At 44.2% G+C, this 23,263-nt stretch overlaps 1 protein-coding gene across 1 annotated transcript; it reads left to right on the top strand.

Annotated features, from left to right (window-relative positions):
- The first annotated feature begins 1,068 nt into the window (after nt 1–1,068).
- DGKE (diacylglycerol kinase epsilon) lies at nt 1,069–21,648 on the top strand. Its single transcript, XM_035026783.1, has 12 exons — nt 1,069–1,152; nt 1,567–2,043; nt 9,922–10,081; nt 12,042–12,161; nt 13,942–14,085; nt 14,365–14,522; nt 15,088–15,139; nt 16,256–16,369; nt 17,628–17,699; nt 19,979–20,106; nt 20,338–20,449; nt 21,054–21,648. The coding sequence occupies exons 2-12, from the start codon at nt 1,589–1,591 to the stop codon at nt 21,255–21,257; spliced, it is 1,719 nt and encodes a 572-aa protein (XP_034882674.1). The 5' UTR covers nt 1,069–1,152; nt 1,567–1,588; the 3' UTR covers nt 21,258–21,648.
- The last annotated feature ends 1,615 nt before the right edge of the window (nt 21,649–23,263 follow it).

Here is a 23,263-nt window from a genome sequence, read left to right as displayed (position 1 = left end):
GTACGGCCAGGATCAATCTTCTCCAAGCCTCACGATGCCTTACACGGGTCCCACGTTCACCACAGCCAGCCCCCAATCTTCACAATCCAGATGGTTAAATATTTTTGCTGACTACTCAAAATGTGTCCCGGGAACCCTCAACATCAGCATCGCTGGACCGTGTGTCAGAAATGCAGACCCTTAGGCCTCTTCCCCAAGAAAGGGAAATAGAATCTGCCTTTTAACAAGATCCCCAGGGGCAAGGTTCTTTGAAATAAGAGACACTCTGATGGTTTGATTTGGATTGAAGCTAACTTGGGATGACCAACTTAAAACAAAAGGATCTCAGTCCCAACATTGGCTTTGGGGCATCAAGCATGTTTCTCTACCGGTCTATGCCTTAGTTTTCCTCATCTGGAAAATGGGGATGATAAACTCAGCCTGGTGTCTAGCAAGGGCAGAGATGGAAGCTGGGATGCAGTAAGCCATTATTAATAGGTCTAAATAAATGCTTTTTATCAGGCTGCGAGAGCTGGGACTCCTGGCACAGTGCGTGGACCACAGTAAGCCAGCGTGTGTTTAATAAACTGGCAAGCACTCAGGTGACATCTATCAATTTTTGACCTGGATTGTCCCATTCTTTTAGTATGTAACACTCAAAACTGCCAGCTTTCTCCCTTCCATCATTCAAAACGTGCCAGCTCCCATCTCGGCCAGACAGTGAGGGAGGTGGGGGAAGTTGAAGGTCACAGATAAGCTTACTGTAAATCACTCATACTAGAACTTCCTATGGCTACACACGGGCGCGGCTCAACCTCGCATCCTCTCTACCGCCCCCACCTTACTGTTACTCCGCCCACTGTTCTCCCTAAGCCACGCCCACGGCCCAGCCCCTTCCTCTGGCCCCACCCTTACCCAAGGCCCGTCCCCCCAGGCCCGTCGGCCTCCGCGTCCCTCCTCACACCTCCGCCCCGCCCCGGGGCTCGCGCCGGAGGCCCCGCCCCCGCCCCGCCCCCGCCCGCGGCCGCGCCGCCCGGCTCGGCGTGCGTACGGCTCGCGGGGCCCTTCGGCGGCGTCGGCGCCTGGGCGGGCTGCGGAGGCGGGCTCGTGCGGGCGGCGGCGCGAGGGCCGCCCCAGCCCTGGGTCCCGGGGCCGCGCCCCCGCCCCCGCGAGGTAGGGCCCGAGGGGTGGGCGGGGGCCGGTCGCGAGGCCTCGGGAGAGGGGTGAGCGGGTGGGGGCCTGCGGGAGGCCGCGCTCGGCCCGAGTGGCTGCGCCCGGGAGCGGAGTGCGGGCCCCGAGCTAACGGTCACGGATGCTGCCGGCGCCGCGCGGCCCACGTGCGCCACGGCGCCCAGAGCTCCGGGCGCCCAGCACCGCGGCCGCCTCGCCGCCGAGGGCAGCCTGTCCGTTTCTCCGGTGCCCGACGCGGGGAGGCTGCCGGGTCGGGCCGCCGGGAAGACGCGGCGCGTGCGCCTCCTTGGAGACGGCGGGGCCCCCTGGGCGGACGGCGCCCTCGGGGTCCCCTGAAAGGCGGGGGGCGGGCGGGGACCGCGAGCCCCGGGTGGACGCCGCCTGTTTGTCTCTCAGTTAGAAATCGGCCTTGGACAAGATGGAAGGGGAGAAGCGGCCGGCGCCCTACGAGGGCCTCTTTGCCGACGGGCACCTGGTCCTCTGGACGCTGTGCTCGGTGCTGCTGCCCGTGTTCATCACCTTCTGGTGCAGCCTCCAGCGGTCGCGCCGCCAGCTGCACCGCAGGGACATCTTCCGCAAGAGCAAGCACGGTTGGCGCGACACGGACCTGTTCAGCCAGCCCACCTACTGCTGCGTGTGCGCGCAGCACATTCTGCGGGGCGCCTTCTGCGACTGCTGCGGGCTGCGCGTGGACGAGGGCTGCCTCAAGAAGGCCGACAAGCGCTTCCCGTGCAAGGAGATCATGCTCAAGAGTGACGGCAGGGCCCTGGACGCCATGCCCCACCACTGGATCCGGGGCAACGTGCCCCTGTGCAGCTCCTGTGTGGTCTGCAAGCAGCAGTGCGGCAGCCAGCCCAAGCTCTGCGATTACCGGTAAGGACTTCGTGCCCCAGAATGCGGCGTCGGCGTCAGGATTTCACGCAGTGGGCGGAGAGGCCTACCTTGATCTCGGCAAATGGCCTAAACTGCCCACTTCGAGGAAACAAGCTCATAAACGTCCCCGGAATTGGACAGGCAGGGCAGCTTTGCAGTAGTCATTTGCCCAGATGATACATCCCCAGCCCCCACTCCTCAGCCAGCCTGCCCTTTCGGGTAATGAAACTTGGCACTTAACTTGGATCCAGAGGTCTCTGAGTGCTGCAGACTTCATAGCCACAGTGTGTTGTATTTTAGCTTTTGTTCCTATTGATTATCTCCATTTTAAGCAGGGAGAATCCAAATATGGACAAACTAGCTTTTCCCTAGACTCACCAAACTGATCCTTCTTCTTGGGGTATTATGAATGGGGAAATGAGTGAAAACGAGTGTCATTCCATGGCAGCGTCGGAAGCATCTTTTTCAAATCTAGATACCGGTGCTGTCCTGAAAGATAGCCCTTAGAGGGACACTACTTCTGCCAAATGGCCTTCCAGGACATGTAGCATCTCAGACAAGAGTCTTTGGTTAAGCCAAGAATATTTTAGCAGCTTCTGAATACACGCACGGGACAACACGTTAATGTTCTTAAATGCTGTCTGAAAATAGGGAAGACACTCTTTGCCTTTGTTAGAGGTTGGTAAGAAGGAAGGCTGCTTCCACAGATCATCTGCTCTCATTTTACAGTTGAAAGAACTTTACTCGGTGGTAAAATAGACCTCTGGATTTCTAGTAAAATAGACCTGGGATTTCTAACCCCCAGATTAGGATTAGGCACTCCTAGCCTTGGCTCAGCGTTAGGTCTGGACATTTTCATTGTCATGAGTTTAATTTCTGACAAGTGGAAAGGGCCCTAAAAGTGTTTAGGAGCTAGATTCGAAAGCTGACACTGGATGTCAAGTTACTTTTTTTTTTTTTTAAGATTTTATTTATTTATTTGAGACAGAGAGAATGAGAAAGAGAGCACATGGGAGGGGGGAGGGTCCGAGGGAGAAGCAGACTCCCTGCCGAGCAGGGAGCCCGATGCGGGACTCGATCCTGGGACTCCAGGATCATGACCTGAGCCGAAGGCAGTCGCCCAACCAACTGAGCCACCCAGGCGCCCCGTCAAGTTACTTTTTAATTTTTGTCTTTATTTTTTATTTTACTTGAAAATCCCCCCCCTTTTTTTTTAACTTAGCATGAGCACTGTTAGGTCAACACCTATTTTTAAATCTTATTTTTAACAATTTTACACGTCAGCTTTAGACTTCAGAAAGATTTTCAAAAACGTATTTTAAACAACTACTGGGTTTTATAACCATTGATTTTTATTTGGTATCTTTCAAATTTAGATATTGTTCTTTTGGCATCTGTGAGAGCTAGGTTACCAGCATCTTTAAGTAAATTTCATAATTCTCTCTATAGGTAAGCTTTAGTTTTCAAAACCTAGGATTAGTTGGAAAGATGACATGACTTGCATCTTATTCCCTTCCCTTCTTTGTGTCTGTGCAGAATTAGATAAAAATGGCTTCCATAAATATCTCAACTGTGCTTCCCATACTCCTTAACGAATAATCCTAGTAAACCCTTTCAGATGCTCCCATCACTTACCCTGATGGTCTTTCAGTGTAAACTTCCAGTGCTTACCATGGTACCCTCTGGACCCCGCTTGCTCTTCCAGGGTTACCTTCTACCATCTGCATTAAACTTGATGCACCAGCAATCCCGAGCTGGCTGTGCCTTACTTCAAATATCAGGCTTTTTTGTTCTGCCCTTCTCTTTCTTTCTCAAGGCTTTCCTCCCCTGGCTAGTTTCTAGGCATCCTTAGAGACTCATCTCATGCCCTTTCCTCCAGGAACCCTTACCTGATCTTCTACTCACCCCCAGGTACCAATCTTTCCTTCTCGATGATGACATAACATCCTATATTTTAGTGGTTCTCAAAGTAGGTTTCCCGGACCAGCAGCATTAGCATCATTTGGAAACTTGTTAGAAATGCACCTTCTGGTGTTGCCAGATTTAGCAAACAAAACATTTGCAATATTTGGGGTAGACTTATACCAAAAAAACGGTTTATCTGAAATTGAAATTTAACCAAGCGTCTTCTATTTTCCTGGCAACCCTACTTTCACCCCAGACCCACTGAATCAGAAATTTGGCCTGGAGACCAGCAATCTTTGCTCTAGCAGGCCCTGCAGGTAATTCTAAAGTTGTAGGACCACTGCTATATTTATGTACCTTTTACAACATCAGCCTCTGTCCTTAATGAGTATCCTTCCCTTTGTGCACAGTGAACGTGATGATTTTTTCCTCACGAGCTTGTTCTTACCAGTTACTGAGCAGTCTTTTCCCAGCATGCTAGAACCCCTCAACCATGGTAGAAATTATCTCTGTATAATTTAGGAAGTGTTTACTATTCCCAGGAGAAAAGAGCACAGTGTCCTGAATGTTCCACAGTGTTCTGATTTATTTTAGCCAATAATGTTACGCAGGATTACTGTCTGCTATGACCTTCAGTAGGAATTAGATATTTCTGAAAAATAAACAAAAGAAATATCTATTCAGAACCTTTGAACACAAGCCACACTGTCCCTCTGGATTTTATCCAGCCCTGGCAAGGGCTCCTTCCATGTCTGTATCACAATCTAAGTACGAGACTTAAGGGAACTATAAAGACTCAGGTAATAACTAATTTTAAAGCCTGCAGCCCACTTCAGCTCTGCAGAATAAGTGACACAGACCCTTTAATTTATACTCATTCAGTCATTATTTAATTTTCACATCGCGAGCATCTATTTTGTGCCAGGCACTGTGCCAGATTCTACTTTCCCTATAAATTTTTTCTCTTCTGTGTGTATTCCCTCATCTACCCCCCAATCACTAGAATGTGTTTCTGCACCTAGTATCTTAGGCCCCTTTCCTGGTCTTTTCTTCTTCCCACCTCTCTTCTGACTAAAATAGGGAATTTTGTTAAGAGTATTTGTTACATTTTTTAAATAAACCTTTCTTCCTCATAGTATTCCATCTCTTGTTAAGAAAACTTAAGGTGCCTTTTTATTGATAAGACCTTTTCTTCATTACATCCTATCCCTCCCCACCACACACACACACACACACACACACACACACATACACACACTGATTAATGAAACAAAGCTTCTGACTTTGAGTAGGTAATTACATTGGCCACTTTAGTCTCGGCTTTGATCTTTTTTTTTTTTTTTTAAAGATTTTATTTATTTATTTGACAGAGAGAGACACAGCGAGAGAGGGGACACAAGCAGAGGGAGTGGGAGAGGGAGAAGCAGGCTTCCCACGGAGCAGGGAGCCCTATGTGGGGCTCGATCCCAGGACCCTGGGATCACAACCTGAGCCAAAGGCAGACCCTTAATGACTGAGCCACCCAGGCACCCCTCAGCTTTGATATTTCTATGGTCTCGTGGTATGTATTTATTTATTTCACTCATTATCTGAAACGGTGAAAGATACCAGATCATCTTCTAGAGCAGAGGTAGGCAAACTTTCTATAAAGAGCCAACACTAAGTATTTTAGGCTTTGCGGACACTTAACCCACTGTCCATCATAGTACAAAACCAGCCCTAGACAGTACATAAGTGAAAGGGGATAGCTGTGCTTCAGTAAAACTTTATTCACAAAATCAGGTGGCAGACGCATTCATAGTTGGCCAACCCCTGTTGTCATGGGAATATCATACACGAACATCTCAACGTGACGGGTAGTTCTGCCGCCTCTTCCAGCAAACTAAAGAAGAGAGCCATCATCAACAGGTAGCTTTACGGAAAATATTAAGCACTGTTGCCAACAGTTTCTTTTTTCCCCTTGTAAAGCTTCTTTTTTTCTTTTTTAATTTTTTTTTAAGATTTTATTTATTTATTTGAGAGAGACAGAGAGAGTGACAGAGATAGAGCACAAACAGGGAGGAGAGGGAGAAGCAGACTCCCCGCTGAGCAGGGAGCTGACACGGGGCTCGATCCCAGGACCCCGGGATCAGAACCTGAGCCGAAGGCAGAAGCTTAACCAGCTGAGCCACCCAGGCGCCCCTGTAAAGCTTCTTTTTAAAAAAAATAAAGCAGGGGCGCCTGGGTGGCTCAGTTGGTTAAGCGACTGCCTTCGGCTCAGGTCATGATCCTGGAGTCCCGGGATCAAGTCCCACGTCGGGCTCCCTGCTCATCAGGGAGTCTGCTTCTCCCTCTGACCCTCCCCCACTCCTGCTCTTTCTATCTCATTCTCTCTCTCAAATAAATAAATAAAATCTTAAAAAATAATAATAAAAATAAAAATAAAGCAGTCATACTCTAGCACAAGAATGGCACATAGGGTGACGTTCTATGTCTTGATAAAGGTTTTAGTTACATGAAAATGTTCATTTGTCAAAACTCAGCAAATGTACTAATTTGTACATTTCATCACATGTAAATTTTACATCAAAAGAAAAAACCTATAAATAAATGATGAACTCTAGGTAATGATATGCCTGCTTGGTGAGGCATTTAGGAGGTGTCCTGATCTACACTTTACTTGAAATGCACCAAAAATTAGGTGGATTAATGGATGGATAGAAATGTAACAAAGTAATTACAGTAAGATATTAATGCTGAAATGTAGGTGGTGGGCTTATCTATGTTTACTGTAAGAAAAAAATTCTAATGCGAAACATTTTAAAAAGACTATCCATGTATTTTGGAAATACTTGTTGAAATAGTGAAAGGTAAAATCTCATAATGTCTGTAATACTTTCAAATGATTCAGGAATGTATGAGTTCATGAAAGAGATGAAGCAACTGTGGGAAAAAAATATTAAGAATCAGAGTAAAGGGTTGGCTTACGGTCATTTTGCTATACTTTTGACTTCTGTGTATGTTAAAATTTTCAAAGTAAATAAGCAATTAGTCAATGACATGATTGCTGAAACTAAAATATCAAGACATTATTAGTAATGTCTTATTTTCCCATCAGGTTTGAAGTCTAGATCAATTTAAACACTAATTCCAAAATACATAAAGAGACCAGTCCCACTTTTGAATATGGTATTTGTAAGGAAAAGTAGAATGTTGCATAGCTAGCAAGCCTTTGGTTCTACCTTTACAGAGCAAAGGCTGATAATAGGCATCGTTTTAGGTACAAGAATCTTCTGTGAAATTGATGAGAATGTCGTAAATGATAAAGGTGTCCCAAATCAGTAGGGATAGAAAAGATTATTTTATGAATTGTGCTAGGACAGGTACTCCTTGGGGGGAAAAGCAAGATCTTCATATCACACTATCTACCAAAATAAACACCAGATGGATTAAAGCAGGGGCGCTTAGTTCACAGATGGCTAAGATTCCAAGAAATCCGGATACTTTCGAGATTCTCAGTGGAACCTGTAGCCCCAGAAGCAGCACTGAATTAAAGACAGAGATATGAAAACTGAATTGAGGGGATGGGGAGCCAGGGAGATAAGCGAGTGTCTAGTTTGGAAATGGTAAAGGACTTCAGAGCATAAAAGCATTTAAATAAATCACAAAGGGAAATAGAGATCTATCAAAAAATAAACTGATGTACATGAAACAAGTTTGCAGTAAACGTGACAGAAAAGAGGTTGATATCCTACATCAATAAAAAGTGCATGAAATTATTAAAAGCTAGTACAAGATGGGCGCCTGGGTGGCCCAGTCGTTAAGCGTCTGCCTTCCACTCGGGTCATGATCCCAGGGTCCTGGGATCGAGCCCCGCATCGGGCTCCCTGCTCTGCGGGAAGCTTGCTTCTCCCTCTCCCACACCCCCTGCTTGTGTTCCCTCTGTTGCTGTCTCTCTCTCTCTCTCTCTGTCAAAATAAATAAATAAAATCTTTTAAAAAATAAAAAACTTAATGGCATAGAACAACATTCATGAGAACATGGAAAGAAAAGTACTGTCCGGATATATATATACACACATCATATCCGTCCTGAAAAACAAGCATATATGCACAGTAAAACTGAGAAGTACATCAAAAAGTTAAGAGGAACTGTCTCTGGATGATTTTTATTTTCTGTCTTTCTGATACACTGATATTATTTAAAATATAATTTTAAAAGTTTATAAAGGGAGTTCATGAATATATTCTAGTTTTTAGAAACTCAAGCAGTACAGCAATACGGAAGAATATAGAGTAAAAGGGGAGCATTCTTCTCATCCCTCAGTCCCACTTTTCTTCCCAGAGGACAGCAATGTGAAATAATTCAGGGGGACCCTTTCAGGTTATTCTCAGTAACAGTACCCTATTTGAAAGTGACTGGCACACACAGTAGGTGGGGTTGGTGGACTTGGGCTGCAGTAAGCAATCTCTTGTGGTTTCTCAGGCTTAGTTTGAAAGTGAGTACTAACAAAACATATGCAAGTTGTTTTACAGTTTTCTTTCTAACAGATCCTGCAGATAACACTTCTTTCAGCAGTAAATAGGACTCCTGAGTAAATAGCAGTAATCACTTGGCAAATCTGAACATCCATCGGAAAAAAACAACCTTAAAATAGAAGTCCCAAAGGCTTGACCTTGGGCGAAAGACTTTTATCCTCTTTTTTTTTTTTTTAATTCATTTAATTATAACCATTATTTTCTGTGGGCCTGCTTTTGTACGGTCAGCTCTGCCTTGTCTGTAAGTGGATTAAATTCTTAGCAGATTAATAATGGAAACCTAGGACCTTTTCCAGCGCTATTCTCTGCTTGTTCCTCACACCCATTCTGAGAGGCAAATCTGAATGTAAATGTCTTTTGTCTGTATTTCACATGCAAGTGTATAGACTAGTTTTGTGTTAACTGCCAACAAGAAATTGACTATTGTGCTATATTTACTAGTGTTCACAGATGGTCATAAGTTAAGAGGTTTTCAAACTGGACAAACTAGACTGAGGAACACTCCAAAGCCCAGGCCAGGGGGCATTTAATTAAGATTCAGAACCACTGTTCTAGACCCACTTTTGTTCATGTAGATTATGTCTACTGGCATTTACCATGTTACACATTAAAACTGAGAAACTATTTAAATATTCATTTTTTAAGTAATGTAACAAAATATTTTAATGAAAATTCAGTGAGAAGAGCGACACTGTTTTTACTTTTTTGGTACACTTTTTGGTTTAGAGGCCACTTAGATTCTCCTGTCTGCTTCTGCATTGGGTCTGTACACTCTTGAGAGAAGGAAGATAGAATAACAGCTTGGTATTATTATTAAAGGGATTTTTTTTTTTTAGTAGGCTCCACGTCCAGCGCAGAGCCCAATGTGGGACTTGAACTCATGACCCCGAGGTCAAGACCTGAGCTAAGATCAAGAGTCGGACACCTTGGGACACTTGGGTGGCTCAATCAGTTAAGCATCTGCCTTTGGCTCAGGTCACGATCTCAGGGTCCTGGGATCAAGCTCCCCATTGGGTTCCCTGCTCAGCAGAGAGTCGGGAATCTGCTTCTCCCTCTGCCTCTATCGCTCCCCCTGCTTGTGCACGCACTCTCGCGCTCTCTCTCTCTCTGACAAATAAATAAAATCTTAAAAAAAAAAAAGAAGGGACATTTAACTGACTCAGCCATCGAGGCGCCCCTTATTATTAAAGTGATTTTGACCTCAGAGTCGTCCTGAAAGGATTTTGGGGGGCCCCAGACCACACTTTAAAAACCACTATTAGATTACACTGCCAAGTATGTTCAAACTTGATTGCCCATTTTCACTATGTAGAGAGTTATAAATCTTTTATTTGCTTGATTTTATGTCTAATAGTGATGAGATTACTATTAATTTTTTTGACAGAATGATCGGTTTACACATCATTAAAATTATGGTTTAAAATTAGTTATTGTCTTTGTTTCTTCCTTCCCTCAGGTGCATTTGGTGTCAGAAAACAGTACACGATGAGTGCATGAAAAATAGCTTGAAGAATGAAAAATGTGATTTTGGAGAATTCAGAAACCTCATCATCCCCCCAAGTTATTTGACTTCTATTAATCAGATGCGTAAAGACAAAAAAACGGATTATGCAGTGGTAATCAGAGTTCATTTTTCCTTATGTAATTGATTTTCATAAAGCCGCTGAAGTCCCGAGTGTGCAACAGGTACAGAGTGCAGAGGGAAGAATCCTTATAGCGGGCCAGAGAGCCCTGCCCCATGTTCAGGGAGGTGCCTCAGAGTTTGGCTCTAGAGTCCTTTCATGTCTAAAGGGAAATTGGAAATGTTCTCTTACTGGTTTCTCAGTCACTGCCTGCATCTGAGTCACTTGGGGAGCTTTTTGAGAATGCAGATTCCTGAGTGCGCCTCCCTCACCAGGTTTGATTTAGTGGGCCTAGGACAGGTCCCAGGAATCTCTATTCCTTTAAGGTCCTCAGCTTTGAAATTCATTATTACTATCCATGAAAAGAAAACATGGATTTTCCTCACACATTGTTCTAACAGAATTTTTCTACTTAGAACTTTATGTAGGCTGCCTAGAGATAAGTTTACTTTACACATTAGGTGTTCCTTACAAATAATTTGAACATTAAAGCTGTCAGTGACGCTTTGCAGTATGTATGTGTATGGAAACTGATAGAAATATCTCTCTCAGTCTGTATGTAGTTCTTAAGGGATAACTATAAAAATTTGCATTTATTTCCTACTTGAATATGCCAAAATAATGGAACTATTTTTTCTAAAGATTTTATTTATTTGAGAGAACACACGAGCAAGTGGAGGGGCAGAGGCAAAGGGAGAGGACGAAGGAGACTCCCCGCTGAACAGGGACCCTGGGATCATGACCTGAGCTGAAGGCAGGCGCTTAACCGACTGAACCACCCAGGTGCCCCAATTAAACTATTTTATTTCAAAATTAAATTATGTGTCTTTTCCAGTTACGATTTTATATCTTAAATGTCATCTTTATCGGTATTCCTGCCAAAGGAAAAGGCATTTTAAAATTTAAAAACATTGGGGCATCTGGGTGACTCAGTCAGTTGAGTGTCTGAGTCTTGATTTTGGCTTAGGTCGTGATCTCAGGGTCCTGAGATCGAGCCCAGGCTCCTCACTCAGCATGGAGTCTGCTTGTCCCTCTCCCTCTGCCCTGCCCCAGCTCACGCATGCTCATTCTCTCTCTAAAATAAATAAAAATCTTAAAAAAAATTTTAATATTATGATACATATTTTTTAAACATACAATCCCCTAATGTATCTAAATTCAGTCTGAGATCCTGAGGGATGAGAATCGCTATGTAAGACTGTGGAACATCCCCATTCATGTTTACATCCACAAGGAGAAGGGGAGAAGAAAGAAATGGAAAGGTTAGAGGAACATGAATTTCATTTGACTTTGGCCTTTGTGCAAATCTGGATTCTTGAATCTAATTCTGAGTACCTGGTTTTTAATTTTTTTTTTTAATTTAAAAAAAAAAAACAACTTGCAAACTAAAATACATTAGAATACATCCAGAGAAGGACAGTCAAGGTAAGAGCAGAGAAAATCTGTGTCCATTCTGTGAACAGTTGAAAGAATCTAAAATGGATCACCTAGGAGACAAGACTGATAAAAGATCTAATGCTTCAGGTGTTTGAGCACAAGTTCAGTGGAAGAACAAATAAAATTATTTCTTGTAGCTTTAGGAAGCAAAATTAGAACGATGAAAGTTATTGAAAGACAGATTTTTAACTCTGTTTAAGTCAAAACTTGCTAACAATTTGAGTTAGTAGTGGAATGGGCTGCCTTGTTAGTTCCTTCCTCCATGAGTATCCAGGCATCACCAGGTGACTTATCTAGAATAACGGAGAAGAGAATTAGTACAGTAAGTGCGAGTTAAATTATTCATCTGAGTTCACTTTCCATTCCTAGAATTCTTTGATTTATATATTGTATTCATTGTACTGAGATAGTTCTTCTCCCAGCAAATTTACAGCACTATTGTTACTGAGAAATGAACATTTTATTGCTCGCCATCTTTGAGGTATTAAACCCTTTCCACTGGCATTAATTTTTTTAGCTAGGCTCTAAGCTGGGAAAGCAGTGGACCCCGTTAATAATCCTGGCCAACTCTCGGAGTGGGACGAACATGGGAGAAGGGCTGCTGGGAGAATTTCGGATTCTCCTAAACCCAGTCCAGGTAACTAAAGAGAAAATTTCCTTCTGTGTTAATCTTGTCATGTTTAGCTTTTCATTTTCCATCGTTGTAATGGTGGTTAATGCTTTAAAACAGTCATCACTCAATTATAGAAAGAATTTTAAAAGTATCAAGCCATTCAAATACATGGAGAAAGAGGTGCTTTCATGGTGGGGATGTAAAATGGTGTAGCCACTTTAGAAAACAGTGCAGCAGTTTCTTGAAAAGTTGAACATAAATTCACCATACCACCTACCAATCCCATTTCTAGCAACCGACCCAAGGGAAATGGAAGCATGTGTCCCGCAAACATTCATAGCAGCGATATCCATAATAGCCAAAAAGTGGAGACAACCCAGCTGTCCATCAGCCGGCAAATTGATAAAACCAAATTTGTTCCCACCCAAGGGAATGTAACTCCATGAGAAGCAGGGACGAAGTACTCATGCGTACATGTTACCAAGGGTGAGCCTCAAAAACATGCTGAGTGAAGGAGGCCAGGTGCAAGGGCCCAGAGAGAGTGGCTCCACTTACAGGGCTTGTCCGGAAAAGGCAGGTGCACAGAGATAGGAGACGAGCGGCCGCCCAAGGCCAGGGCTATAGATGGGGAGTGACTGCACCCAGACCCTGAGGGTTCTTCTCAGAGCAATGATAATGTTCTAACCTGGATGGTGGTGGTGGTTGCACAACTCGATAAACGTACTAAAAATCATTTAATTCACTTTAAGTGAGCATTTTGTTACATGCGCATTATACCTCAATTTAAAAAATAAGAATTAAAGGATCACACCATTGAGTTTACATGGTAGTAGCTTGTACTTTGAAAAACATTAATAACCCATGCAACGATCAGAAATGCAGTAATTTTTTTCCTTCCAATTTGTATTTTTCCCCTTCAACATTGTACAACTTAAGGAAACTATAAAAATGATAAAAACAAAAGAAAATCACCTGCAGTTTCCCCACATGAATACATCTGTTGTTTTCATTTGTCCATGTTCTTTCCATGAATTGTCTGTGCATCTCCCTATTAACATTATAGTAACAGTAATTTAGATTTAAAATTTGTATTGTTTTAATTACTTAATATTTGTCCATGGTGTGATATAGTCTTCATAATTAGACATGTAATGATGAAGATAATTAATTGAATGGATGTATCATGTTCATCCAGTCTCCTGCTGTTGGAGGTTGAGTTTGTCTCTAAGATTATACAACTGTAAATAATGCCACACTGAATACTTTTATAAACAGGCATTTTTGGTTTTTGAAATATTTTCTTAGATCATTTACAAAATTACAGATATCAAGGATCCTTGCATCTTTCTGTCATTTTATGCATATAGCAAAACTTTTCCAGAAACGTGCTCTGACGTGCACTAGTAATGGATGTGAAGAATCCAGGATGAAGTATGAAGTACTGGTTAAAGATAAACTTAGCACATTCTGGTTTCTTGTGAACAGGAAGGAGGCAGTGTTGTATCATGGACACACCATAGGATTGAATCTATATGTCAGCACGTAATTATTGGGGAATCACGGGCAAGTTATTCAACTTTCCTGCGCCTCAGCTTCCTGGTCAACAGAATGAGGCTCACTCATCGTTAAGTAGGGTCAGTGTCGGGATGTGCCGCAAGGAACATCAAGAATCTGGCATATTGTTAGACACATCGTAGCCAGGACTGTTCTTCAACCATATCCGTACTCATCTGGAGGGACAGCATCCTCACAAATGGAGGATGGTGTTGGATAAAAGTAATTTTTCCTTTTCTTTCATTTCTAGGTTTTTGATGTAACTAAAACTCCCCCCATCAAAGCCCTGCAGCTTTGTACTCTTCTTCCCTATCGCTCAGCCCGAGTGCTTGTCTGTGGAGGGGACGGCACTGTGGGCTGGGTCCTGGATGCGGTGGATGAAATGAAGATTAAGGTATCCGTCTGCAAGACCTATGTGCCTTTCACAGCAGTAGCTCAGCCGCTCCGAGACCGCGAGGCGCTCTTCGGGTTCTGTTTTGTATGATGCCGAGGAATGTTAGAAGACGTTGGCAATTTTGAATTTCGTGACTAAGCAGTTCTATAACCTTCAGCAAAACAACAGACAGTTGTTACGTTGTGTCTTTCTTGCTTCGGTCTGTGAGTTTTTACCAAATACTATGAGCCTACAAGTGGTCTGAAGAGAAAAATCTAACCTGTACCTCCCGTTTTCTAGGGACAAGAAAAGTACATTCCCCAGGTCGCGGTCTTGCCTCTGGGAACAGGCAACGATCTGTCCAACACCTTGGGCTGGGGCACGGGGTACGCCGGGGAGGTCCCGGTCGCGCAGGTCTTGAGAAACGTGATGGAGGCGGATGCGATTAAACTGGACAGGTGAGCTGTGCTTCCCCCAAAAGGTGGACTTCTGGAGCTTCGGGGATATCGTTTGGTTTAAGAATGAAGACTTACGGGGCGCCTGGGTGGCTCAGTTGGTTAAGTGACTGCCCTCGGCTCAGGTCATGATCCTGGAGTCCCGGGATCGAGTCCCGCATCGGGCTCCCTGCTCGGCGGGGAGTCTGCTTCTCCCTCTGACCCTCACCCCTCTCATTCTCCCTCTCTGTAATTCTCTCTCAAAAATAAATTTAAAAAATTTAAAAAAAAAAAGAATGCAGACTTACGTAGCTCCAGTGTAATTGAAACATAAGACTGTGTTAGCTGCACTCATCCACAGGTGCTGGGCATTTCTTTTGTTGCTGCCTATTGTGTTGTCATAGAAGGACTGGAGTCACGTGAGGCTGAGGACTTACCTCGTAATTTGTGTCGTTGCTTTGATGTGCTCATTTCTTCAAATGCTGTTTTCATCATTTCCAGGCATCCAGAGTTGACTGGTAATAATTATAGTTAACTGGCGGTTAATTTGGTAATAACTACCTTTTTTTTTTTAATTTCTGTTTTTTAGGTGGAAGGTTCAAGTAACAAGTAAAGGGTACTACAACTTAAGAAAGCCCAAGGTATGTGTCTGGGGCCTCCGCTGCAACGGTTTCCGCAGCCGTGAGGCAGTGGCCCCTGTATGGACGTGGCACGGTGCTGGGGTGCAGAGCCGTGGTGCTCACTGCCGCCGGGGGCCGCTCGCGGAGCAGAAGAGAAACCCACATGCTCAGCCCCCACGTCGGACTCAAAAGAGGGCCATGGGGGAAAAAACAGCAAGGGCACTCAGTGCCTCCCCAGCAGATCAGGCAGGAGAGATTTCAGGGGAAGTGACTTGTGAGGCGGTCCTTACAAGGTAAACACAATTTAGAGCAACAGGAAAAGGAACAGAAGACTCTCCAGGCAGAGGAAGTAGATCCTGGAGGATGCAAATGCTGGGTAGCAACTACTGCGGAGAGAGCAGCTCTGTATTTTCTAGCAGATACTCTGGGGATGGAGCGAAAATAGCCTGGAAACTTGCACGAGGGCAGAACAAGGGGCCTCTCAGCAGGAAATCGGAAGACATTCTAGAGACGGAATTAAGGGAGACCTGGCAGCTGATCGGTACTAGGGGAGGAGAGAAGATACTCATTATACCGCATTTCTGGTTGTTACGGCTGGATGTATGGAAATGACATTAACCAAGATACGAAAAAGAGTTTCAAGTTTGAGTAAGAGGAAAAGGAGTTAGATTTGGGGCCCCTCAACCTCGAGGCTGTGGCACATTGGACAGGAGTTGGAGATGCAGGCTTAGTGCTCAGGAGCAAGACAGAGCTGGAGATGGAGACGGGTCCATGCGGGGTGGGAAATAGATGAAGTGGGGACCCTGCAAGTTGCCATGACAGTAAAAAGCACATGTGATGGGAACACAGGCGGGGAGAGCCTGGATGCAAAGTAGAGCCGGGCTGGACGGTAAGATCTGATGCGCGTAGCTTATTAACCAGAACAGCAAAGGGAAATTCATATGGATTGTTATCGGCCTTTGAACTGAAGCTTTAGTTCTAGAAACTTCACTGGATAGTATCAGCTCTAAGTGAAAAGTAAATGCAGAAAGTATAAAATTTTCACAAAGAACATAAAGACGAAGATTTACATATTTAACATATGTCACAGGCTTAGACTAAGCATAATCTGTCACTTCCTCTTACCCCCTCCCACAGGAATTCACAATGAACAACTATTTTTCCATTGGACCTGATGCTCTCATGGCTCTCCATTTTCATGCTCACCGTGAGAAGGCGCCATCTCTGTTTTCTAGCAGAATTCTTAATAAGGTGTGTTGGATAAAATAACATTGCCTGCTTATCACCGAAGGTACAGTAAAAATCAATAGTTTAATTCTATCTAGCATCCTTTCAAGTAGATTCAGCTAGAACTTACTTATGGAAACATTTACCTGTTCTGTTTTTGTGTAAGACTGTCAAATTAGATCCTTAAATGTATTTTATCAAAGTATTTTATAATTCTGACACACTTTTTATAATTCAGAGAACGTTTTACAGCACATTTTGTTTAGGTAGCAACTAGATGGAAAGATACATGATCGCTTATCTTATTTAAATGGCAACTAAAACTGGAAAGAAATTTTAGGCAGGAGAAAGTTTTGGTGAAATCATAGTAGAAAAAGAGATTCCTTTAGCTTCAAAAAACTGCAAAATGCAGATGAAGTAAGAGAAGGAGCAATTTGTTAACCACAGCTTTTAACTATGATCATCACTCTGATTTCTAGTACAAGTGATTTCCTTTGGTGGAAGTTTGATTTTGGAATTTTTTTTTTCAAAGATTTTATTTATTCATTTGAGAGAGAGACAGAGCACAAGCAGGAGGAGAATCAGAGGGAGGAGGGAGAAGCAGGCTTCCCACTGAGCTGGGAGCCGAACATGCAGCTCGATTGCAGGACCTGGAGATCATGACCTGAGCCAAAGGCAGACGCTTAACCATCTGAACCACCCAGACGCCCCTGGAATTTTTTTTTTTTTTAATGACTTTTGGTGATTGAGCAACAGGATGTGAAAATTAAATGCAAAAAGTTTTCCTCCTGGTTTTGTTTCACAGATATTTCAAATTAACAGAGTCTCCTCTTATTCATATAGTTACTAAGGCAGTAAGTGTTGCTGTTTGTATGATTAGTAATTCACATCTCAGTGCTTTTATCAACCTTTCTATATTCAAAAGTGATTATAAAATGTTCACTAGATTGATCTGTATTCCTTTCAGTAAGTAATCTGAAGTATTAGGAAAAGATAGAATTTTCTAATTTTAATATAGTATTTCTTTATAAAATGCAGCTTTTTGGATAAACTGGGAGAAAACACCATTTAGGCACGAACTACACCTATTTTACATTCCCTGTGAAAAATGGGCTAATTCAGCTCAAAAGTAACGGTGCCCATTCTTCCCATGAGAATCGGGCCCACTCTAAGGAAACATGGCTCAGCGGTCGTGTCAGGAAACTTTGCTACAGTGTCTTTGTCTTGCTTACAGAGTTTGTTAGGTTGCTTTAATATCCCCTTTTCTATCCATTTCTCACAGGCTGTTTACTTATTCTATGGAACCAAAGACTGTCTAGTGCAAGAATGTAAAGATTTGAATAAAAAAGTTGAGGTAAGCTTTTAAAGTTTTAGGTGATTATAAACTTTTTTAACAAAAATGCTGAATTTTCTGTTAACATATTTTGCTAACATACATGGAGTATTTATTGTGTGCCAGGCACTTTATTAAGTGCTTTGTACACATTATTCCCCTAAATGGTCACCACAACCGTATGAGGCAGGTACCATTATATTCCCATTATGCAGAGGAGAAAACTGTGGAATTAAGTAATTTGCCCAAATTCACACAGTCCCCAAATACACATAGAACCAGGATTCGAACCCAGGTTTATCCACCTCCAGTCAGTTGAACTGATGCTGAAGAGCTTCCATTTGTACTTGATGGCGCAGGCGAAGCAGTCTCACGCAGCGCCTGACTCGTCGGGGACTCTAGGGGAAGTGTAAACGCACGGTGTAATTTATACTATGGCTGAGGTGTCTGTCTTATATACTAAAGCAGAGTAAAGATGTATGAGCAGTAAAAGTAGGATATTAACGAGGGCTTATTGCTACAGTATCCGATATGGCAAAGTCTTGTATATATTCCTTGCTTGCTTCCAGAAAGAATCTAATGGGTGACCACACTGACAAAGACATTAATACAGAGAAACCTAGAACTAGTAAAGTAAGTCAAAGGGGAAGAGTCAGGCAGATAGCTTGGGAAAAAAGAGAACAAGGAGCAGGGGACGAGAGGAGCCTGATGATACGTAGGCCAGGGCGGGAAGAGGCCATCAGGCTGACACTGAGCTCACAGACTCTGCAGCTGAGGCACGGGACGAATGGCAAGGTTTGCCATAAAAACAGTTCCCTTCCGCTTTATCATATTTCCTTTGTCCTGGACTCTGATAGCATCGGTAGAGTGAAGCAGACATGGTAACGCTTTATTTTTGTGTGTGTCTGATATTTTATTTATACAAATAGTATTTGTGAAGCCACCTACCAAAGGCCAGGCACTGTCCTAGGGACTGGGGGTACCGTGGTACATCCCTGGCTCTCCCTGAGTGTACGGTGTAGAGTGAAGGAAGACATCTAAGCCACATGGCAGTATGAGGGGTGACATGAGAAGGAAGGTATTCGGTCTGATGAGAATAAGTAAGAGCGACTGTCTAGGGAAAGTGACTGAAACCAGTCTCTCTGGAAGAAGTGCAAAAGGAGGTGAAAATTGTTCAAGGCTGGGCAACCCTCTTGGGTCCCCTCTCTGAGAGCTTTTTACTCTGTCATTCAATAAGCTTTACTATCGCTCAGTAAACCTTGCTTTGCTGCCCCATCCCCAAAGAAGAAAATTGTTCTCAGCTAAGAAGAGCACGTGCAGACATCCAGAAGTAAGAGAGAACATGGTGTATTTGCGTGAGTTCAAGCTGGAGGACGGCTTGCGGGAGGGAAAGTGGCGAGAGCTGAGGCCAAATCTCAGAGGGGCCATGTTGGCCTTTTAAAGAACTTGGATTTCATCCCAAGCATGAGTCAAGCCCTGAAGGGCTGTCATCAGGGGATGGCATGTTTGCATTTTGTAAGCGCCCATCGCACCGCTCTGAGAGAGATGAGGGCAGACAGAGCCCGTAGGAACACATTAGGGGAGAGCTGAGGGTGTTCTGGACTCGGAGTGATGGAAACGGTAGGTTCTTGGAAGTGGAGGGTAAAGGCGAAGAAGGCAAAGATGACCCCCAGCTTCCTGGTGTAGGCACCTGGGGCCGGGGGTGCTCTTCCCTGGGAAGTCGGTGGTAGGGTCCGCAGAGAAGATGCTCCACGTTAGCTCAGTGCCGCGCGTAGGAGCTTCAGGGCCTGTGGTCAGTGGGTCACACGGGTCTGGCCCGGGTCCTCTCCCGGACCAGCAGGCTGGAGCTGTCAGCACTGAGGTGGCAGTTACGGCAGTTAATGACATGGCACTGGCTGAGCTTTTCCTCCGGAGTCTGCAGCCTGAGGAGGGCGAGGAGCCCAGGAGGAGCTAGTGTGAGGCAGGGCTGGGGCTCTCGGTAGTGCTGAGGACGAGTTCCCAGGAAAGGAGAGTCCGGCTGCCAGAAACCAAGGAAGGGGTAGTTCTGGAAGAGTGTCGGGTGCTTCCGGGACAGCACGTTAGATAAGGCTGGAAAAGGATACTGAGACCTAACAAAAACTGTGCCATTTTACCTTAGTAAGAAAGAATGCTGTAATTAACCCAGTAAGCACTGAAGAGGAAGGCAGAGTCGTTGGGGGGGCGCTGGGTAGGCCGTAGTCTCTTACCCGCGCGGATGGAAATGGCCGTAAATCCTGAGCGGCTGTGCCCCGTGGTAACGAACCGCTCGGATTTCTTTAAAGCTAGAGCTGGACGGCGAGCGAGTCGAACTGCCCAACCTGGAAGGCATCATAGTTCTGAACATCGGCTACTGGGGCGGCGGCTGCAGACTGTGGGAAGGGATGGGAGACGAGACGTACCCTCTCGCCAGGTGGGTGCACGGGTGGCCGCTGTGGGGTGCCGTGTTTCCTTTAAAGCAGCTCGTCCCGTGCTCTCTGTAGGCTCTTCGTATTTTCTCTAAAGGTTTTTCTGGTTTGCCTACCTCATTAATAGGAATATTTAACCAGTTGGTTGTCCACCTCCGTGAAAACGCAGTTGTCCTCACGGGGCTGATTCTCCGCCATTGCCTCACGTAGTCCGTGTTTCCTCTGCCCACCCGCAGGCATGATGACGGTGTGCTGGAGGTCGTCGGCGTGTACGGCTCTTTCCACTGTGCTCAGATCCAAGTGAAACTGGCAAACCCCTTTCGAATAGGACAGGCACACACCGTGCGGGTAGGTGGCATGTTGCTCTGTGCTTCATAGGCGCGGAGACTACTTGTCCGAGTCCGTTTCTGTTTTTTTTTTTTTTTAAGATTTTATTTATTTGTTTGACAGAGAGAGACACAGCGAGAGAGGGAACACAAGCAGGGGGAGTGGGAGAGGGAGAAGCAGGCTTCCCGCCGAGCAGGGAGCCCGATGCGGGGCTCGATCCCAGGACCCTGGGATCATGACCTGAGCCGAAGGCAGACGCTTAACCGACTGAGCCACCCAGGCGCCCCTTCCGAGTCCGTTTCTAAGCCACTGCTCCCTAGAAAAAGACCTGCCCACTACAGCTTCCCTAGCACAGTGCTTTACAGTCTCACTGCTGCTCAGCGTCCGCCAAGGCTTGGGCGTGATGGGGAGGGGACAGGACGTATGGGAGAAGCAGAGCTTTCCGTGGGAAGGGATCCCTTAAACAGTTGATGAGTAAAGGTGTGTTCAGATTAGTTCTCTGAGAACGAAGTGCAAAGACTTGTCCCTAAGAGGGGTTAAGGGACTGTGGATGATAGTACTAAGGAAGACCTTTCTGAACTTCAGGGGACTGACTTTCCTCTCATTATTTGTTCCCTAATACCAGCTGATTTTGAAGTGCTCCATGATGCCAATGCAGGTGGATGGGGAGCCGTGGGCCCAGGGGCCCTGCACTGTCACCATAACTCACAAGACACACGCACTGATGTTGTATTTCTCTGGAGAACAGACGGATGAGGACATCTCCAGTACTTCAGATCAAGAGGACTTAAAGGAAACCGAGTTGACGGATGAGGAAATGCAAGTTTAGAGGAGAATCCTCACACACACGTAGATACATGGTCATCCAAAAGTTAGAAATTCCCTATCAACTATTTAGTCTTAATTTCACCAGTAGTGTAATGGGGATACGTTTATGTAAATAGCATTCCAGAAACAGCCAAATTTCCAGTTATTTACAGACACCTGTTCCTTTTTCAGCAAAACACCCCAGTCGTATTGAACTAACTTTAAAAAGTCACAGAACGTTAATTACTCAAAGGTGAGATTTCTCGGGGCTTTTTGTTTGAGAGTAGGACTCGCTCTGAGCCATGCGCCCTCATTCCTTATTCCCGAATACACACGTGATGGACACACTACACGTCCAGCAAGATGTAGGTGGAAAAATCGTTGCCATCTTAATTCTTAACGTGGTGACACCATAACATTTTAAAAACGAACCTGCTTTTTTGTAAGGAGATGATTCGTGTCAAACCAGCACGGATAATGCGGGCCCTCCTCCTGCAGCTTGTCTCCGAAGACTTCCTGCAGCCCAGCACCGAGTGGATCCATAAGGATCTATTTCTAGGAAACCTACAAGGAGAAGTGTTAAAGAAAGACAATACTTAAATTTTCTGTTATAATTTTTATCTTGAGAGCATTTTCAGACCCCCAAATGTTGCTTGCTTAACCCCGTTAATGACCACATTGAGGTGGAATTCAGCATCTCATTTATGACCCTGTGTAGCCAGGAGACAACTACCTAGGTGAATTGGTAAAGATTAACATTCAGAGCACTTTGGATTGAAAGTTAGGGTTTCTGAACTGGACAGTTTACCAGTTTCTTCTGAGTAAAAGACAGCATCCACAATTCAAAAAAGTACTACAGAAAATTTATTAGTCATAGTAATTGCTCAAAAAAAGTTCAGTAATGATTGGTAACTTCTAAAAGTTCAGTGGTCTTGTAGTATTTTGAAGTATAGTAGTCTTTTATATCCAGAGTACTTAACAGAAATCCTCTTGGGAAAGCGGACAGAATCCTGTGTTAAAATGTTTATATCATATTTATTTTATAATGAGAGAGATTTTTTTTATTTATTTTCTTCATTGTGGTATACTTGTGTTTAGTGTTTACAATATATGGCTTTATTTAATAAGTTAAATTTATCACATAAATTCAGGGGTGCCTGGGTGGCTTAGTCGTTAAGTGTCTGCCTTCAGCTCAGGTCATGATCCCCAGGGTTCTGGGATCAAGCCCAGCATCGGGCTCCCTGCTCAGCGGGAAGCTTGCTTCTCCCTCTCCCGCTCCCCCTGCTTGTGTTTCCCTCTCTCATTGTGTCTCTCTCCGTCAAATAAATAAATAAAATGTTTAAAAAAAAAAATTTATCACATAAATTCAGCTAGTCGCAATCAGAAATATAGCCTGTTGACTAATTAACACCCATAATTTAATTCTCCTGACATATATGTTATCCAGATATTCTCATTCTTCAGAAATATTACCTAATATTTTTTAAAAAGAGGGGAATGAAAGCCCTGGCAAACAACTTTTGCGTAACTGGAAGTTTCATTCTTTTATCTGACCCTCATTTACCAAGAACTTATTGAAGGGCTAGTCTCATGGTTCCCCATTAGAGGGCGCTCTTCTGGTGTGAACCAGCCTGCGCCCTCAGGCCCGTGAGGCAGACCCATTGGGCCTCCAGCCTGGTGTTTTCCTAACAAATGGCCCATTCTGTGGGCTTGGTGGTCTTTCATGACGTTAATCTCTGAAAGACTAGAATGTATCCCCCAAAACACCATTAGCTTCCTTTAAGGATCTGTTATGGATCTGTCATCCATGAATTGCCATAAACTGAGGCTGAGGCCATGTCTTGAAGGAAAAACTTAGTTGTGATACAGTAGCCAGTGCATTATATATATATAAAATACTTTTTTTCTGCTTAAATTAACCTCTTCCAGATCTCAACAGGAGATGCTAAATTCTAGTATTGAAAGATTTTGTGAGCAAATCTCTTTTCACCTTTTTCGTACAGCTTCGTCAAGGTTGATGGGAGAGTT

Source organism: Mirounga leonina, unplaced genomic scaffold (genome assembly GCF_011800145.1).
Source record: "Mirounga leonina isolate KUSES-001 unplaced genomic scaffold, KU_Mleo_1.0 Mir_200, whole genome shotgun sequence".
NCBI lineage: Eukaryota > Metazoa > Chordata > Mammalia > Carnivora > Phocidae > Mirounga > Mirounga leonina.
The sequence above is the reverse complement of the archived record's forward strand: the minus strand, read 5'-3'. Positions and strand labels throughout refer to the sequence as shown.